Source organism: Hakea prostrata, chromosome 7 (assembly GCF_041222555.1).
Source record: "Hakea prostrata isolate BN-2017 chromosome 7, UWA_Hpros_2, whole genome shotgun sequence".
Classification (NCBI taxonomy): domain Eukaryota; kingdom Viridiplantae; phylum Streptophyta; class Magnoliopsida; order Proteales; family Proteaceae; genus Hakea; species Hakea prostrata.
In genome coordinates this window covers 49,973,089-49,993,100 of record NC_142606.1, presented here as the reverse complement: position 1 = coordinate 49,993,100, position 20,012 = coordinate 49,973,089, and the positions used below count along the sequence as shown (strand labels likewise).

Sequence of the window (20,012 nt, the reverse complement as noted above, 5' to 3'; positions counted from 1 at the left end):
GACCCTACCAATCAATCCCACTAGTTCTGACAAAGTCAGAACAAGGGTGGTCACCCCAAACCTGAAAGTAGGTGGATGCATGGGGCGACCCCCCTCGGGTGCGGGGACAATAACCCGATGAGGTCTCCGCTGGCTTCATTTTCTCACTTCTGAAGAATTCCATATCACCCGAGGGTTCTCAAAACCCTCCCCAAACATGGTTTGACCACCCAACATAACCCTAGATCTCAAATGTAACAATGAATTAAATAGATCATAATCTAGCTCTTGTCAGATATCTTCCCATGAAGGAAAATTCAGCAACTTAGATGATTGGAGAATCACTCATGTCGCTAGATCAAATCAAGGTTAAGGTTTATTTGATCAAATCTTCCTTCATTGATCTCCTTCATCTTTTAAAAAGAGAAGAATCAAGTAGTTAGGAGAGTATCTTACCTTCAATTTCGTGGAACAAATATGGATCACTTTTTGAATCGGATACGTGACTTCCTTCTTCTCTAAAATGGCTTCTCTAATAGGTACTGGAGTTCTCTGATGACTGAACAATAAAATAATATGTTTCAGGGTGAAGAAGCTTTAAATAGGGGTCCGCAAACCTAAAAACCTAATTTTCCCCTTTTTCACTTGTGGACACAAGGGGTTGTCATTTGTGGCAACCTCACCCAATCCACCCTAACCCCATAATTTCTCTGGGAGGGGTCTCTCAAGGTGGTTCCTCCATGGCCCTTTCGCACCACTTTATACACCTTACCAAAAGGTCTTACCTAGATATCCCACAATTGTCTTCTACTGGCATTCTGGGTTCTTGGACCTACAAGATGCATTTTGGGTTTGGATCCTAGGGGATTTTATAGGGAAGGAGGTTCTTATCAAATCAATGGCATCAAGTCTACCTTCTTATGCCATTTAGTTTTTCTCCTCCCAAAGTGTGTTCATAAAGCATTGAACCATCAAGTGCGTGACTTCTAGTGGAGGAACAATGACTCAAAAGGCATCCCCTGGTTAAAATGAAGCATGGATTGTCAAAGTAAGAGAGATGGTGGACTTGGATTTAGAAAGTTTGGGAGTTTCAACCATGCTTTATTGGCAAGACAAGGTTGGTGTTTATTGAATGATTCAGATAGTCTCTAGGCAACTATGTTGAAAGGGAAATACTTTCCTTCATCCACTTCTTTGGAGGCAGCTCTGAGGAAAGGAAGCTCTTGGGGGTGGCAAAGCCTTATTGCGGGGAAAGATCTCATTGCGAAAAGGGTGCATGTGCATTGGTAGTGGAGAAATTTTGAAAATTTGTGCAGATCTATGGGTCCCATCTTTGACTCAATACCATATCCATACCCCCCCCCCTCTTATGAATGCCCCACAAAATGTGTGTGCTGTCATCAATTGGAGGTTCAATTGTTAGATACTGGACTTGCTTAGGTCAAGGTTTTTTGAAGCCGAATCCAAAGTGATTCTAGCTATCCCGTGGTTGTTAGCTAATACCCAAGAAAAGTGGATATGACCCTGATAACTCTATGAAATAGAGTTAAGATTGGTAACTTTATACTTGAGATGGCTTGATTTAGGAGTATTTTGTCTATGTTTTAGTGATAGTATTCATTAGATGTTGTCTTATTTAGTCTTAACATGTTGCATCTTGTTTAGTTCATTATTGTCACTCTTACATGAATTTCTCTTCATATTTGTGGATGAATTTGATTGTTTCTCTTTCTCTTGAAAAATGTAGGTAAAGAGCCATAATAGGAGAAGAAGTTGTCCTCTAACTTTGCTGTGAAGTTTGCTGCAGCAATACGAAGCAAAATATTCTTAGATCCAATACAAGTGGAAATGACCAGAAGGGGCTAACTTAAGAAGACATTATTCTTGTAAATATATGATTGTTCTCAGCCCTTGATCTCAGGAGGAATGTTCTAATCCTATGGCCAGAATCTAACCTAATGATTGAAGGCATTTATGGAAGAAAGAGAAGAGAGGCAAAGGAGTGAAAGAATATTGCAACACACGGTTGAAGCAAGGAGAAGAAGAACCAGAGCTGGAATCATTGCGGAAGCAAGGAAGCTGCTGGAGAAGATGATCTGCTGGAGAAGAAGGTTGGAGCTCTTGTGGAAGCATTGAAGCTTTAGTTTCTTTTCATTTTTATAAACTTATCTTCTCATCTTCTAGCTTAATGTTAACTATTACTACTGTTGTGTTTTTAATGACTGTTATGGGATAAACTTGTGTTGTGTTGGGATGATAGTAGTACCTAAACCTGAATTTTGAGATGTAACTATCATGTGTTCTTTAGTACTACAATACAACCTTTTGTCAATGAATTCAGCATGATATATATTGATTAATTTCGGTTCTTGAATGATCTTTCATGAACGAATGCTATGATTGAGTTAACTAGAAAGTTAATGCAGCCTAGATGCTTGTTGAATTGTGTGAGTTAGCATAATCTTTAATTAGTTTATGTTAATTAGTAGGTTGGGTAGAAATACCCAATTACCTCACATGGCCATGATTGGGATTGGGTTTAAATTCCATTCATATTTCAATTCTTCATAGGAATATGCAGATGTTGATTTAGGATGCTAGCTTATGTGTATTGGAAAATACCATATTTGCCATTCATTCCAGGTTCTTGATATATTTTGGGGTTGTAGTATTACTTTAGTATTTGCATTATACAATTCAAGGGAGGGGAAACTTGATTCCCAACACTCTTTTCACTCACTAAGTTCCCTCAATTGCTTAATCTCCATTTTAGTTCCTTAGTTTTATTACCTGTCATTTGGTTATTTAGTTAGTCAATCACAAATCAACCTTGTTAATCTCGTTTAAATCAATTTTATTTTTACATTGAAAGTTAAGGATAGAATTCTCCATGGGATCGATACTTTACTTATCATTTATTACTTGATTGCGATACATGCACTTGCGTAATATCTTGAGATACAAGCAACAGACCCCTCTCTTAGACAAATAAGTTTTATGTCCGGTCTACTTACTACTTTGTTGTGTCTTTGGAAGTAGACTTGTCAGGCTCTTCAGGTCACTCAATGCCAAATCCCCATTGGGAGTATATTTGGGGTCTCAATATACAACCCAAAAGAAAGACCTTTCTATGGAAATGCGTCGCTGGTCTCCTCCCAGTGAAGGCAAATCTTTGGCAACATAACATGGTCCCATCTAGTTGCTGCCTGATGTGTCCAGTCCAAGATGAATTGGTCATTCATGCTTTGGTAAAGTGTGAGCATACCACAAGTGTCTGGAAAGCTTCTTCATTGAGGGTAGATGTGAAATGATTAATTGGATCTAATATACAAGATTGGGTACTTTTATTGAATCAATTGTTTAGATCATGTGATGAAAGTGTCTATTTCAACTTGCTTTGGTCCCAATCTTATGGCAAGTATGGAAGGAGAGAAATGCTATTGTTTTTTAGCATTGAGCACTAGTGGTGTTAGATGTGCTTAATCGAGCTTCTCGGGAAGAAGGAAAGTTTTTTGGTAGCTTGAATACAGTTACCCTCACATGCAATATTTGTCTTCCACTAACTTTGGTTTTGAATCTCCCATCCAATGCATGCAGTATGTATGTCGATGGTTCATGGTCCTCGTCATCACTTGAAGGGGCTCATGGCTGTTTAATAAGATAGTGGTCCCAGTCCTTTGTGACAGCAAGGTGCTCCTTCTCTATGGGCATATCGGTGGCGGTGATGGAGGCGGAAGCTCTCCGGGATGACTTTCTTTTAGCCTGTGTTTGCAGGTCAGAAGTTAGTGAGTTTTTCAGATTGTTTTGAGCTTGTTAAAGCTTTGAATGCTACTCTTTTTTTTTTGTTAGGAAATAGATTTCTTTATTGAAAGGAAAAGCCTCCATTGCTATGAAATCCCCCGGATTTCAACCCCTTTAACCCGCGGTTTCAAGACCGAGAACTCGGGCCTCGAGTCGGCAACAACTGTGGGCCATTCAAGTCGAGCCCGAAGGATTGGAAATGGAACCAATGTTGGTGGACGACCCTTGTGGTGACTCAACAACTCTCTTAGAGTTTAAGTGAAGAGAGAAGATTAATCACGATGGTGTAAAAAGGGTGATTTTGAAATTTTCGTAGATCAGCGATGGAGAATCTAATTGACACCAATAAGGTATCAAATTGAAGATCATCAAAAAACCTTTCCAACGAGCCAAAATTCATCGAAATCGAAGTTAATTTGGGGGTTCAACCATGGATGGTAAGTTGGGCCGGTTGGGTAAACCAACCCCCACCCCATTTTCTATTTAGGCGCAAAAACGAAATTTCAGGATTTTAAGCCCTGTTTTATGTTTTAACTCATCCGTAACTGCATTTCTTTATGCAAGAACAAGTTTGAGGCTGCAGGAAGAGGAGAAACAAAGAGGGAGAGTGGTTCCCATCCTTCCGAAGGTGTTTTATGATCCGAATCTTCACGAAATCATTAGGAAATGATAGTTATCTTTAATCCTTCTCTTATACATGGTTTTGGGAGTAATTTCTCCTTCCTTTTTTCATGGAGATCTTGAAAGGGAAGGTTATTAGATATCTTGGATGCTTTTGTTTTTCTTGTATTAATGTTTCCTTAAGTATGAGAGCAATGGTGCAATCCCTTGCTAAGGTTGACTCATTTTGACTCTCCGGGTCACCCACGGGTGATTTAGGAGAGCCAAATTTGGGGCTTTTTGATCTAGGTCGAATTGGGTCAAATTGAAGGTACCCGTAGGATTCTTTTACTACCAATTAGACATTCCCAAAGTTTTGTTTCATTATAGACTTCGAGTTGGTTACAAATTAGAGATCATTCACTAGTGAGGTTGAGAACTACCCTTTTTAAACTAGTGGTCAGGATTTTGTTTTCATGGGAAGATTTTGGGTTATCCTTTGAAATCCAAATTGACTTTAATTTGTGATAATTATTTCTTTTGCATAAATAGGTTTATGTATCTTGTATCTTTAGTCACCAAGATGTGGGAAGGAATTATTGATTTTTGGAGAAAGGAATCTAGTTGGAAGGTGAGGAATATACATAACCTTATCTTACATGTTTAATTATGTTAATTAATTTTTATTATTGATATCTTGACTTGCTTTAGTATTATCTTGTTATAATGTCCTCTATTTTTCAATATCTTTGAATAGTGATATTAGAAAGGATGAGATTGAATGGATTGAGTTTTTCTTGTTGAATCCTAAATTATTGATATGAAAATATATGGATGATGTTGAATTAAATTACTCCTTTTATTTTACATTTCTTACTAGGGTTGTGGGTTCACCCATTGCCCTAGTAACCTTATGTGATTGCTTAGACTGTGATTGGGGAATTGGGAATGCCCTTTTGGCGTTTCTGTCATTGGATACTAGTGGATGTGGTATGGGACGCATTCCTATGGTGCCCTTGGCACTTTCCCTAGTTACTGATTGACATACCTAGGGCATGTCTAGAAATGTTGGGCTAGGTGACCTCATGAGTACTACTACCCTTTCGGCAGGGGTATTGAAGCCGATTAACCCATGATGTTAGTGGCAAGGTCCTATGTGCTAAACAGGCCCACTATCATCATAGAGAGGAAAGGTTGCATATAATAGATAAAGGCTCATAGGCACTCAAGACCGGTAACCAACCCGTGTGAGGACATGGAGAGCATCATGTCCATTATATGTGGATGATCGTTGAGTTAAGGAATGGGATCCAACAGATGCTTCCGATTGAGGATTCCATTCATAGGTGGGAAGGTATTGAACCAACAGAGCACTAGGCATAAGGGGAGACATCCGGACCATATATAGTACGAGACCGTATGACTTTGCATTGGGCTTAAGATTATCCTTGACACGCGCCAGATCTTATACCAATGGTGATATGAGAGAATGGTGAACTAATCCCCAACCATGGCTTGGCAAGACTTTATCCAACAACCGCGGAGAACCCAACAGACGTGCTTGAGTGCCATGAGGGAAGAGTGATGAGACCGCTCAAAGAAGGCTGGTGTATGACTTAATGCGTGTCTACTATAAAGACTTCATGATAGAGTTAGGAGCATAATCATTCATATATCATATCATTGTCATTAATTACATTATCGATATTCATGTTATATGTGTGGTGTGGAATCTTGTGAATGAATGCATGATATGATGCTGAGTTGACCTCACTGAGTTCTGTTAAACTCATTCCTTTTATATGTCTTTTTCTATTAGATTATACTACAAGTTATGAGGACTTCTTCCAAATGGAGGATTCATTTCCGACATATCTTCTTGAAGGAGTGATCGAAGAAGAAGTGGACTCGCATGGAGTTTTGTGCCAGTGTTAAGACTGTTATTATGGAGTTGGTTTCCATTAGAGAATTAGTTTGGTTTACTTTCTACTGCAAATAAAACTATCATCTTTTCTTTCCAAAACTCTGATGTTATACCTTTTGATTTGAAGTAATGGGTGATTGTAACCATTATTTCAGCTTTGATAATTTTATATTTGAAACTTGATTTATTCTTGTCCGTTTGATTTTGCTATATCCTATATTGTGTGGAATTGTCACTGAACCTAGATCTTACGGTGTATCACCCTCAAGGGTATTTGGGTATGATCGGATCTGGTTGGGTGGGGGTGTGACAATTACAACCTATTTGTAACATATCAAAAAGTAAATGACAGTAAATAAGGTGGGAGGGTGTGGATAGTTAGGAAGGCTTCTTGGGTGAGAGCACTATCCTTGGCCAATGAATCCGCCACCATGTTTGCTTCGCGTAGGACATGTCTGAAGGAGATTGTCTCGAATGACGCCTTGAGGTGAAGGATATCATGTATGATTGGATACACCTTCCATGGAGCATCTGAGAGGTGATTTTTGTAAAATGCAAATGAGAGCTACATAATCTGACTCTACCTCGATTTTTTGTAATTTGAAGTCAATCGCCCAGATTAAGGCTTGTCGAATGGCTAGGGCTTCAACTTTCAATATGTCATGTGCTTCAATTCCTCTACCAAAACAGAAAAGCATCTGACCATTATGATCTCTGGCTACAACCCCATACCCTGCGACTTGTTTTGCTTGGAAAAGAGAACCATCCACATTTAGCTTTATTTGTGAAGGAATAGGTGCCTTCCAATGTGATGGGTTTGTAGCTTTTATGTTGAGTTATGGTTGGGGTCTCTTGACATTAGAATTGAATTCCTTTCCAGATTTGGAATATAGTCAGAGCTGTGGAATGCTTTTCTTTAGAATCTATTAATTTAGTGTAAGCTCTTCAGAGTAACCACATAGCAGTTAAGCTAGAAAGTGTACCTTCTATTGCTCTGCCTTCATGCCATTGATTGATCAATTGCAATATTTTGTCCACTATGTGTCCTCCAATTGCCAAACTGCTTTCACGTAAGTGTTGCCAAACTGCTTTTGCGATCAAACATTGGAGGAAGATGTGATCAGGTGTTGTGTTCTCCTCCCCACAATGAAGACATACAGGTGAGCAAGGGCAACCTCTAGGGAGTAACAATGAGGCAATGGGTAGTTTGTTATGTAGAACTTTCCATAGAAAATGTTTGGTTCTTGGATGGAGTGGCAATTTCCAAAGTTTGTTCCAGGTAGTCAATTGTACCTCTGTGTTCATTGATGAGTGATTGGCCAATCTGTATGCCGATTTGACTAAGAATTTTTCGGAGGTAGTTCCTTGCCAGATTAGTCTATATGCTTGTGAAGTGATGGGAATTGGAATAGTGAGGATCTTTTAAAAAGAATATGGCGGCCACCACTGGGACAATAGTGATCTATTCCAGGAATGACTTCTAGAGTCGATTAGGTGTTTCACCTTTGTTGGAGCAAGAGTGGCAAAAGGGTAACAGCCAATATCTAGATCTATACTAGGAATCCAACGTTCTTCCCATGGGTTGATTTCTTGTCCATCTCCTAATTGCCACATGATTCCTTTTTTTAGTAGATCTCTTCCCATCAACAATGATTTCCAACCCCATGAATCTGAGTTTGCAAGGGAGACCTCCCAAAAGGAAGTATTGGAACAGTACTTCTTTAACAACAACAAACCCCACAGAGATTGAGGATTTTGAAGTAGATCCCATGCCTTCCGAGACAGAAAAGCGAGATTAAAAGTGTTTAGCTTCCGGAGGTTCAGACCCCCCGCACATTTTGGTAAGCAATAGAATGCCAATCAATGGTGTGTATCTGTTAATTTTCTCCATTGGACCAAAAGAATGCTCAAGATTTCTTCTCCAATTCCCCTATGATAGAGAGACGAAGGCGAAAACAAGACATATAGTGAGAAGGCAATGCTAAAGGCTTTGAACACTACTCAAAAAGCTTTGGGGTGGAGTGTTGCAACCATTGTGGAGGAGATACATTCTCTTGCCACGTCTTTCACGATGGTGTGCTATTGTTTTGTTAAAATGAGCGACAACCACTTAGAGGACTTTTTGGCATCGGGCTCTCAAAAGCTCGAGATGTCCAAGACATGGTGGGTGACACCATCTTTTTTTATTTCTCATCCTAACATAGTTTGTAATCGGAGGTTTTCTCCATCTTTCTTTGAATAAATCATATTTTGCTGTTGCGAAGAAGAAAAAAAATGTATTACCACATGAGTGAGGCTAGATAAAACTATCTTACAAAAATAGAAGAAGAAGAAGAGAGAGAATACGTAAAACAACACTTGAAAGTAAGGTGCAAAATAAAATGACTTATTGTCACATCCTCCCCCTCCCTACGCACCAATGGACACACCAAGACACGTACAACCTCCCACAACATACTAATCTGACATATATTACCTAACAAATTTTTCTAGGTTTACCCCTCACCTTTTACTTTTTGGTTTTTTTTTTTCTCCTTTTTTTTTTTTTCTTTTTTTTTTTTGTTCCTTCTTCTTTCTTTTTTTTTTTTTTTTTTTTTTTTTTTTCCTTTTTTTCTTTTTTCTTTTTCTCTCTTTTTCTTTTCCTCTTTTTCTTTCTTTGGGTCTTTTCTCTTTTTCTCCTCCTTCCTTGTTTCCCCTCTCTCCTCTTTCTTTTTCTCCTCGTCTTCTCTTGTCTTCTCTTCCTTCTCTCTCCTTTGTCTTCCCTTCTTTCCCTCGCTCTCCCTTTTCTCCCTTGTCGGTCTTTCTCTTGTTGTCTTGTCTGGCTCTTCCTTGCCCTCTTGGCCCCCTGTGTTCTTCCTCTGGTGTTTTTGCCCTTCCTTGTCGTCGTTGTCTCTCCCCTCCTTGTCTCCTCCTGCCCTCTGCTCTTTTCTCCCTTGTTCCGGCTCTTCGCTCCCTTTTCCGTGTTCTTCCCTCTCCTTTCCCCTCTTTCTCTTCTGTCTTCTTTGTCTTTCTCTTTGTTTTGTTTCTCTGTCTTCTTTTTCTCTTCCTCCCTTTCTTTTCTTTTCTTCGTTCTCCTTTCTTTTGTTGTTGTCCTCCTTCCTTTTTCTTGGGTCCTGTCGTTCTTGCCTTGGGGGTCCTTTTCCTTTGGGTCCCTCGGTCCCTCCCCTTCTTTGTCTCTCGTGTGGTTTTGTCCCTGCCTGCCTTTCGGTTTTGTTTCCTTTGGTGGTTGGGTACTTCGGGTCTCTTGTGTATCCAACTTGGGATCTCCCTATCATCGTCATCGATACATTGGACTTCCTTTGTCTCTGGTTCTTGAAATTCGATGATCACACATGGTATCTTTTCTTTCTGCTCTTGATCTCGATGACCTAGACTTCTTGAACACCTCCTTTGTACTTCTGTTCATAGAACTGGTTGGTGAACCTGTTGATAGATCTGGATCTGGCCCTTGCTACTAACATGATCATTGTAGATCTGGGTCATTCAATCGATACGCTATCTGGTTTGATCTGTTCCTTCGCTTGCTGATCTGGTTGTCTTCTTGCCTATCCTTAGGAAGATCATGAGAGACAAGTCCGGTGTTTGCCGAGATCCTCTCCTCTCTCTCACTCAAAAGGAAAGAAAACGGATGAGAAGAAGAAGAGGTGTGCTCCTTTGATGCAAGGAGAGTTTTGCAGTCCATCGAAACCCAGGATGCGGAGTGCTTGCGGGTCTTTGTCGTCCGGTTTGGAGGCGTCGTGCTCAGTTGGACTTAAATGGCAGCAGCCTTTGCCAAGCGCCCTTGTCGTGGTTGGTCCTGGTCCCCCTCTTGCCTCGTTCCCTCCTAACGGGTTGACCCGTCTCCTCCTGGGTTTTGCCACTATCGTGACTTCCTATAGGTGTGCCTTCACCTGTGGGCCTCCGTCCATCCTTCCGTCTTCTCGTTCGTTTCCATTGCCTCTCATCCTCTCTGGTTCGCCGCCCTCCTCCCGGTGGCCCGTACTTCTTCTTCTTCGGTCCGGCCTACTCGGTTTCCGGTCGGTTGGCTGGGTTTCCTTTTTACCAAACAACATAAAATGACTTACCAAAATAATAATAATAATAAATCCAAATTAATTTATAGAGAATTCATGTACCGTCAATAATCAATTTCACTGATTGCTTAAAATATCATTACGATAAACGTAAATATCAGTTACCTCCCCTCTTAATTGACCAAATGACACTCGGACTCTTTTTTAATAAGATAGTATCGTTTATCTCTCCTCTTACCTAACGAAGATATTAAACATCTTGCTTCTGTTAACTTCTTCAATTAAATTATATTCTTACCATTAAATATTCTTTAAAACCTCAGCTTATCCTTAACTAAGAAAACCTTTTCAAGATATTTGGAGTTTTAGAAAAATATTCAATGGAAAAAATAGAATTTAACTGGAAAAAAAATTAATAGAAATGAGGTGTTTGATACATTTGATAGATAAAAGGGAATGCAAGTGATATTATCCAATTAAAAGGGGATATAAGTGCTATTTGATCAACTAAGAGGAGAGGTAACTAATATTTACTCATTACTCTTATCGTAATCATTATATTATAAAATGATAAATGTTTTGCAGTATCAAGTTCTTTGAAATTTTATACTCAACCACCTAAAATGTTTGGGAAAGGTCAATACTTGAGTGAGAATAGATTCCCAAACCAAATTAGATTGGTGGGAAAATAAGGCCACTACTGTTCTACTCCATAGGTTATAAATCATTCAGAATCATAATAATTTATTCACACTGCACCTCCTCTTTTTCATCTTTCTTTTTCTCGCTTCTCACATTTTTGCGAATTTTGTTTCTCAAAAACATTAGCAATGCAGAGCAGAGAAGGTACATTTGAAGATGTTGAACCCTGTCAGATATACAATTTGAAGATAATAATTATAACCAGAGAATAGGAAAATCTCCAAATAGTTTCTCGCCTTATTCAAACAAAATTTCTCTATTATTATCAATGATGGACAAACGAACTTTTTTAAATAGATCTAATAATCAATTTCCCACAATATCTTATTGTTGTCTAAAGCTCTGCCATCATATTTTTTTCTCTGAATAAAGGAAGATGTGGTACATAGAACAATTAAACCAGGGTAAATCCACCCCAATTTTGCAACGGAAAAACTTAAGGGGGTAGTTATGTGCTCCCCCTCTGACGGGGAGGTGATCTGGGCTCATTGGAGAGAGCAAAAAGCAACAAGGGTGAAGAAAGAGCCAGAGAGCCCCAAAGACAGTAAGGGGAAATTGTGATGACATTACAAGACAGAAATAAATCAAAAGTAGAATGAAAGAAATATGTTTTGGGAGACAAATTACAAGGCTAGTAAATAATAGAATTTAGTTGATATGCTTCCAACGGGTCTTGTTTCAGTGCTGCACATTTAATGCACAACACTGAGCCACGAACGGCCCAAATGAAGCCATGCGATCAAAATTAATGTGAGCCATTGATTTTCAACATGTGAGCTTAAAATAGTTTAGGTGAAGTAACCGGTTCGGCTCATGCAGTTCGGCTAAGTCTGTTTCAAATTGAAGCATTTTGAAAAATGCCAAATCGAAATATTGGTTTCCGTCTTCTTCTTCATTCTCGTTCAAGCCTAAACACAAAAATGGAGAGAGAGAGAGAGAGAGAGAGAGAGAGAGAGAGAGTGTGTGTGTGTGTGTTTGCAACAAGAGTTCGAAGAGTAAACTTGGAGGAGAGAGAGTGTCACACCCCACCATCCAGATCCGGTCATACTTGAATACCCGTGGGGGTGATACACCGCAAAACCTAGGTCCAATTACAATTCCATACAGCATATGATATAGCAAAATTAAAAGGACAAGAATAAATCAAGTTCAAGTATAAAATTATCAAATCTGAAATAATGATTACAATCATCCAAAACTTCCAATCAAAAGTTAAAACATCAGAGTTCCAAGAAAGAAAGAATGTCTGTAGTGGAAATATTCAAGAGTCTTGGTAGAAGATACCCTTACCTTTCCCAAAAGAAATCAATGCATAAATATAAAAAGGACATGAAAGATATTAAAGATCTCCTAAGGATGGCAAGGTCTCTATCACTAAAAGCCAACTCTGTAGGAGCAGTCAAGGCTCAAGCACATAGCTTCATGTGCTTCCACCTCCTCCTCATTTGTACCTTCCAAAAAGCTTCCTTGCGATGAATCCTCCACTTGAAAGGGGGCCTCATAATCTGTAGACAAATTTAAAGAAACATACATATATAAAGGAATGAGTTCCACAAAACTCAGTGAGGTTAACTAACATTCATGTCATGCATTCAATAATAACATCCACATTATGTCCACAAGATGATAGTAGAATAAATAACAAAATGTGATAATGTATGGTTATGATGATATGTTCCTAACTCTACTATGAAGTCTCGAAGGTAGACAAGCATTAAAAAATCACTAGTCTCCTTTGGGTGGTCTCAACCACTCTTCCCTCAAGGCTTTGATGCACGTCTTTTGGGTTCTCCATAGTCATTGGATAAAGTTTATCAAGCCATGGTTAGAGTTATAAGTCACTACTCTCTCACATCACCGTTTGGTATGAGACTTGGCACATATTAAGGTTATACTTGGGCCCAATTTGAGGTCTTATGGTCTCATATTACATATGGTCCAAATACTTCCCCTATGGTACCAACCAACTCGGTTCAGTATTTATTTTTACTAGAATCATCGTATTCAATGGCACCAACCAATTCGGACTATGTTGACTCTTAAACCTATTGGTCATCCACATATAATGGACAGAATGCTCTCCATATTCTCTCACAGGTTGGTTACCAATCTTAAGCACCCATGAGCCCTTATCTATTATATGCAATTATATCAAACTATGATAATAGAGGGCTTGCTTAACACACAGAACCCAGCCATTGGCATTACGGGTTAACCGGCTTCAATACCCCTACCGGAAGAGTAGTAATACTCATAGGGTTCCTAGCCCAACACTTCTAGACTCTTATCATTCATGTCGTTTGGTCTAGGTGCAATCACATAAAGTCACCAGGGCAATGCGCGAACCCACAACCCTAGTTAGTAAAATAGGACAATAGAAGTAATCTCATTCAACATCATTCATCTCATACATTCTCATATTGTTTTCATATCAATAATGTAAGATTCAAAATAAAGAGAAAAATTCAATCATTCCAACCTTACCTTCCATTCGCACAAAGTCACACATAAGCATATCATGGTAGGTATCAATTTAAAGCCATTTATATCAACAATAGAATTTAAAATAGCAACACTTAATAATACAAAACATGGTTAGTAATTCCTCACCTTTTAATTTGATTCCACTCTCCAAAGTCCCAAATTTTACTCCCACAAGTCGATGATTATATTCAAAATAAACCTAATCGTGTAATATGAGAATTAATAAATATAAATTAGAAGCCAATTGGGTTTCAAAAGGTATCCCAAAATCATCCCACAAAACCCAATCTGACAACTAGGTTCAAACCCACCGTTCTCAACCTAGTTTCGGTGAAAAGCCATTATTTTGCCACTGATTCGAAGTCAAATCAAAATGAAACTTTGGGAAAGTCTAATTGGTAGCAATATGGTTCTAAGGGTACCTTAAATTTGACCCAATTCGTTCTAAATCAAAAAGCCTAAGGGTATATCGCCCGCAGGCTTCTCAGAGAGTCAAAACGCGAAATCTGTTGCAACAAATCGCACAAACAACTCACATACTAGAGGGATGCACTACTACAACTATTTAAGAGCACTCAATAAACCTAACATGATTCAACTACCGAAATCCCACATTAAAAGTGAAGAAACCCCCCCCCCCCCCCCCCACAAAACTATGTTTAAAGGAGAGGGTTTAAGGATTCTCACCTCTTTCAATGTTCTTGAGATGATCCAGGTCACAAAGCACCTTTGGTTGGATGGAATCCACTCTTCTCCTTAGTTTCTCCTCTTCCCAAAACCTCAGCCACACTCTAGCACTAGAAAATGCATTTAGAGATGAATTAAAACATAAAATAAGGTTTTAAAACACGAAATCCTAATTCTGTCCTATAACTTAGAAGGGGCGGGGGTTGGGGGTCAATCTGTCCAATCAACCAATCCATGTTTGACCCCCCATCCGGGTCCGATTCTAGTGATTCTCGGCTTAAAAGAAAGGTCTTTTGATTATCTTCGTTCGGATATATTTACCTCGTCAATCAGACTCTCCAACGTCGATCTACGGACGTGCCAAAATCGTCTTTTAACGTCATCGTGATTAACCTTCTCTCTCCTCTTAAACCCTAGGAGAGATCAAGAGAGGTCGAGTCATCACAAGGTTCATCCACTTGCATTGGGTCCATCTTTGGGCTCAATTCGAATGGCTCACAATTGTTGCTGACTCGAGGCCTAGGTTCGCGGTCCTAAAATCATGGGTAAAAGGATTAGAAATTCGGGGGATTTTACAAAGATTCTGCGAAAGAGAGTCCAACAAAGCTCCAATCCAAGTTTTTCTGACGACGACGAGGAACAGGGCTTTGCTTCATTCTTCTTCGCTCAATCCTACGAAACTGATTCTGAGAGAGAGAGAACCTGTGAACGAGATTATGAGAGAGAGAGCCTGCAAACAAGAAAAATCAAGGAAAAAAACAGGGCTTTTATTCGTTCTTCTTCTTCACTTCATCCTACGAATGAGATTCTAAGAGAGAGAGAGAACGAGAGAAAGATAGAGGTTACGGTTCATTCTCAAATCTGCTTCTTCATTCTTAAATTTGCAAACAAGAGAGAGTTGCGTGAAAGAAATTGTGAGAAGAATCTCCTGCAACGCATCCTGCATTTTGCTTCCTTGGTAAGCTGTAAAACCTTCAATGCTTGCCCTATATCTTCTGCATAATCTTTTCTTTCTTGTATCTTAAAGGATTGTGCTTCCCTGTGAACAGTTGTTTCTCATACCTTTTCCAATTTTGAAATTCATGGGGTCTGAGTGCATGATGCTGCTTCTTCTGTGCACTATGATGTACCTAATTTCTTTAAAATTTTGGTGATATTTTGACTGCCAATGGTGTGCATGTGTTTGAACGTTACAATCATGTTGCAGTATTTTTATCTTGTCATGGTTGTTTTTGAAAGTAGATAGCATTACGGTGGCTTGGTAGATGTTAAACAATGTAAAGTCAGAGAATATTTTCTTAAGGCTATTTCATTACTTGCATTCAAAATGTAATAGGAGCTCATGCACTTGCTGATCATTGCCAGTGTTTGTTGTTGGACTTTCCACTCATCTTGTAAGTCATCCCTATTTCCTACCCGAATCCATGTCTCAATTAGATGATATTTGTCCTTGCACCTGGAACCGAAATGCAGGGCCCCCCTCCTTAAGTAACCCCCTTCCCCCAATGTTGTTAAGCCTTTTAAGAATTAATAGTCAACCATATAATTCGTTTGGTTGCAGGGGAATGCCTTTTAAGAATTACCAGTCAACCATAAGAATGTAATCTTCACTCTGACTTCTTCTTCTTACTCTTTCTCATTCGGGATAACACTCTCAGCTTCTTCCCTCTCTGTGGATCATGGTGATGTTCTTCCCCCACTCTTTCTCTGTCTGATCAAGCTCGCAACCACAGTTGCAACTGAACATACTCTTCGGTTCTTCCCTCTCACTCTCTCTCTCTATCCTCTCTCGATCTTCAAATAAAGGAAGAAACTTTTCTAATGATGGTGGCCTCATTGCATTTTCTCTATGAGTTTCCTTACATTATACTAAATGTATGTAGCAGTTGTCAAAAATGTTTTTTCAAGAGAACTTCCGAATTAGAATTTAATAGGCTTTATAGATTTTTGAATTTTGGTGGGATTCTCTTTGGAGAAGAAATAAAGACAAGTATTCCAATGTATTGGTTTGAATGGTTGATTCTAATTTTGATTGCCACTGACTATTAATTAGGTGACTTGTATTGATTTGAGTTGGAAAGTGTGACTAATGATACTAATTGTATTGGGCTCATAAGAATTATTTTTTTTAAGTTATCCTGATTGTGTGGCTAACATATTCAGAATGGTGAGGGGATGCATAAAACAAGTATTTGATTAGGAACGTTCAGTTTATATTTCCTTATTTTTGCTTTTCTTATTTCTGTTAAATTTGCTTTAAGTAAAAACCTTAGGAAGATATTGACAAAACCCTGTCCAACCTATCTCTCTCACAATGAGTTCAAAAGAGAACTTTCAAGAAATGTCGCGGAAGAAGTTTGCAGATGAATTTTTTGGCTGTAGCTAACATTAATCATCGATTGAGTCCCACTCCTCTACTTTTTGTAGCAACCAAATATGGTGTATATTCTAGGGCCTTCAATCATAGGAAACATTATAGGAAATTGCTAATATCTATTTGGTTTTGCTTGTGTATGCTCACCAAGTGAGGGAGGCCCCTACAGCGTGTTACACTACTGATGCATTTCCATGGCTGGACTAGTTCTATTTTTTTATATGCAGCCCCCTCTCAATTTTTAGTTTTTCTAGTTGTTGCTTTAATTGCTGCAGAGCATGGATGTTGAGCTAGATTTTGTTACCCTTTTATTTGATGCATTTGTTATTTGACTAACCTTGGTGAAGAAATTTATAGGTGATTTTGTCTTCTTGTGTCATGGTTTTTCTCTCATCTTGCAAAGCTTTACAAATAGGATTACCAAAAAAAAAAACCAAAAAATTTAGGCTTTTATGAATTTCTTATCTACTTTCATTAAGCTACATAAGTCGGTTAAGGCTTCTATTAAATGATATATTTTAATTTCTCTGAAGTTTCTCACAGGGTTCAACAATGCCTAGCATAAGCGATCAGTTGTATCCCATCTCAAGGTTCTACTCAGGTAAATGTTTATATACTCTCTTTGTTATATGGTTTTCTAATTTACATACTATCCAACTTCCCTTGTAAGGCTTATTTATCTAATTCTTTTAGACTTGTATGTTATTTAGGGGCCTAAGTTATATCCACATTGTTCCAAGAGTTTGCCATGCCACATGGACCTAAAGCCTCAAAATCCTCTGGTATGTTCTTTCCAACAATGCTATATTCCATTGTTTTGTATAGCACATTTTCTTTTTATTATTTTTATGCTTAACTTTGTACCCTTCACGTTTATATTCCTATTATAGTGCATGGTGTTAACTTTAGGTGCTTAATTTGCACTTCAATTTTCAAATACGTTATGCTAGATTTGTAGATCTTCAAAGATATCAAGGAACAAGTACTTGACCAAATTAAGATGGATCAGTATAAAGTACTAAAACAAATTGGAAAAGGGGCTTTTGGTTATACTCTTCTTGTGAGGCATAAAATTGGTAATTTGTATTCTTGTGTCATTTACCCCTTTTTGCTGTTAAGTTAGCGATTTACTTTGTTATGACTTAGGTATCATCTCAACATAGTATCATTTCTAACAAATAAAATCTCATAATAAAATTGAGTTTCATATAGCATTAAGTATTGATGCGTTGAAAATCTGCTCAGCCCTTAGATCTCCTAAGAATGATCTCCAAAAACGAACGTCAGATGTGGCCCGACCGCTGGGATCAAGAGTCCACCTCGGAAGGCTAAGTCAATTGATGAACCTAATCACAACGGCTGGGGCCGGCTAGGTGTCGAATCATTGATTGTTGTTGTGTGTGTGTCCTCCTCCCTTGGGTGGGGTGTCTTTATGAGTGTACCTTCGATCTCCTTCGTTGGTTTTTTGGCCTTCTTCGGTGTCGTTGGGTCTTATCTTGAGTGATAGATCTCTACTAGGTTGGACTAGTGTGCTCTTTGATATACGATCGTTATTGGTAGTTATCCATTTGCGCGTCAATGCTGTGCGTCTTTAGGTTGTTGCCTTTCGATCATTCGGTTGGCGTGCTTGTGAGTTGTTTTCTTCCTCGGCTATCTCCTTCTTGCTCGGGGTCGTTCCTTTCGTCCCCGTGGGGTGGTTGCCGTTCGGTTATATTTTCTCCATATCAGTATGATGAGCATTACCCCATCTTTGCATTGGAGACCAGTGGTTTGGATGATGTTTTTCATTTGCATGATTGTTTAAGTGTATGATTACAGCTTTTCGGTCAATACTCACTTCTTCTATCTTACCATCACAGCCTGCAAATCAATCTCACCATGGCTGCTAAGCTACTCAAGTTTGCAGTTCTTTTTGGACTCCTATACATGAGTGTGGGAATCGTTCCTCCTACATGGAGTAGGTTCGAATGTCCATTCATGTTGGCAATGGTTTTGAAATCCGCCGTTATAATCCAACCATGTGGGTATCAACTTCTCCGATTCAAGATATTTCCTTCGTTGAAGCGACCAGATCAGGCATTCTACAGTAACATCTTATTAATTTCTTTGTTTCTTTATATAGTTAATGCAATTGAATTTGAACTGGGTGTTACTAATCCTTCAATATCTCAGGGTGAATTACAGAGATGATGCAATATCTTAAGCACCACAAAATAAAACCCTAATAAATGATAATAAAATGCATATTTGTTGTTGTAGGCTATATGTTTACATTCAAGGGAAGAATGCTTACAAAGAGGAGATAGAGATGACAGCCCCTGTGATTACTCAAGTTTCACCTAGCGATGCACCCTTCTGTGTATCATCATTCATTGTTAGCTTTTATGTCCCTAAAGAGAATCAAGCTGACCCAGCTCCGGCAAAAAGTCTTCATTTACAAAGATGGAGTTCCATGTATGCAGCAGTAAGACAATTCGGTGGATTTGTGTCTGATGATGAACTTGGAGAAGAAGCAGCAACATTGCATGAGAGTCTGGCTGGTTATAATTGGGAAGCTACCGTCGAAAATGGCCGGGCTGATGATCCTACATCAGTTTACACTGTTGCACAGTATAGCTCACCATTTGAATTTGAGAAAAGGGTGAATGTGATATGGATGATGTCTGATATAGATGATGCTTGATATGAAAGATTAGATCTTGACATAAACACTAGGGGAGTGTTTCTGTTGCTTCTCTTATGTATTTGTCACAAGCTGTCAGCTTGATCTTATCACTAGCTCTTGTGTTGAACATTAAGTTGAGTTTCAAGTTAGTTATTATTTGGAACCATAGTGCAGTACTTCACATGTAATTTGTATCAACTAATTGTACCTATAATCATCCTTAAGATTTCTGAAATGTTTAAATTCAATGTTATCATTAATAGTGATATGGAGAAAATATGATCGAACCGGGTTCGTACTTGGTTTGATCCTCGACTCTGGTCAAGACAGAAGGAATCGACTCGCTCTCGAGCGAACCGAATCAGTAAGATGGCTTGCTGAGGAAGAAAACTTATTCAGCTACAAGCACGCCCTAATCCAATTTTTTATGAGGTTCATCCGGACCAGCTTGCGCGCACCACGATTACATCCTCAAATTAATGCCGCCGAATGGGTGTGAACCCAAGACCTCCTCTGGTCTCACAATGAGTTCGAAAGGGAACTTTCAAGACATGTTGCGGCTGATGAATTTTTCGGTTGTAGCTAACGTTAATCCTCGATTGAGTCCCGCTCCTCTATTTTTTGCACAACCAAATATGGTGTATATCCTAGGGCCTTCAATCATAGGAAACATTATAGGAAATTGCTAATATCTATTTGGTTTTGCTCGTGTATGCTCACCAAGTGAGGGAGGCCCCTACAGCGTGTTACACTACTGATGCATTTCCATGGCTGGACTAGCTC

General features: G+C 38.9%; 1 protein-coding gene across 1 annotated transcript; it reads left to right on the top strand.

Moving 5' to 3' along the window:
- Positions 1-14,786: 14,786 nt before the first annotated feature.
- LOC149011310 (uncharacterized) lies at positions 14,787-19,455 on the top strand. Its single transcript, XM_089163075.1, is given in 6 exon segments — positions 14,787-15,148; positions 17,098-17,165; positions 17,275-17,346; positions 18,424-18,536; positions 18,539-18,650; positions 18,824-19,455. Coding segments are annotated over 3 exon segments (630 nt in total). The 5' UTR covers positions 14,787-15,148; positions 17,098-17,165; positions 17,275-17,346; positions 18,424-18,442; the 3' UTR covers positions 19,248-19,455.
- The last annotated feature ends 557 nt before the right edge of the window (positions 19,456-20,012 follow it).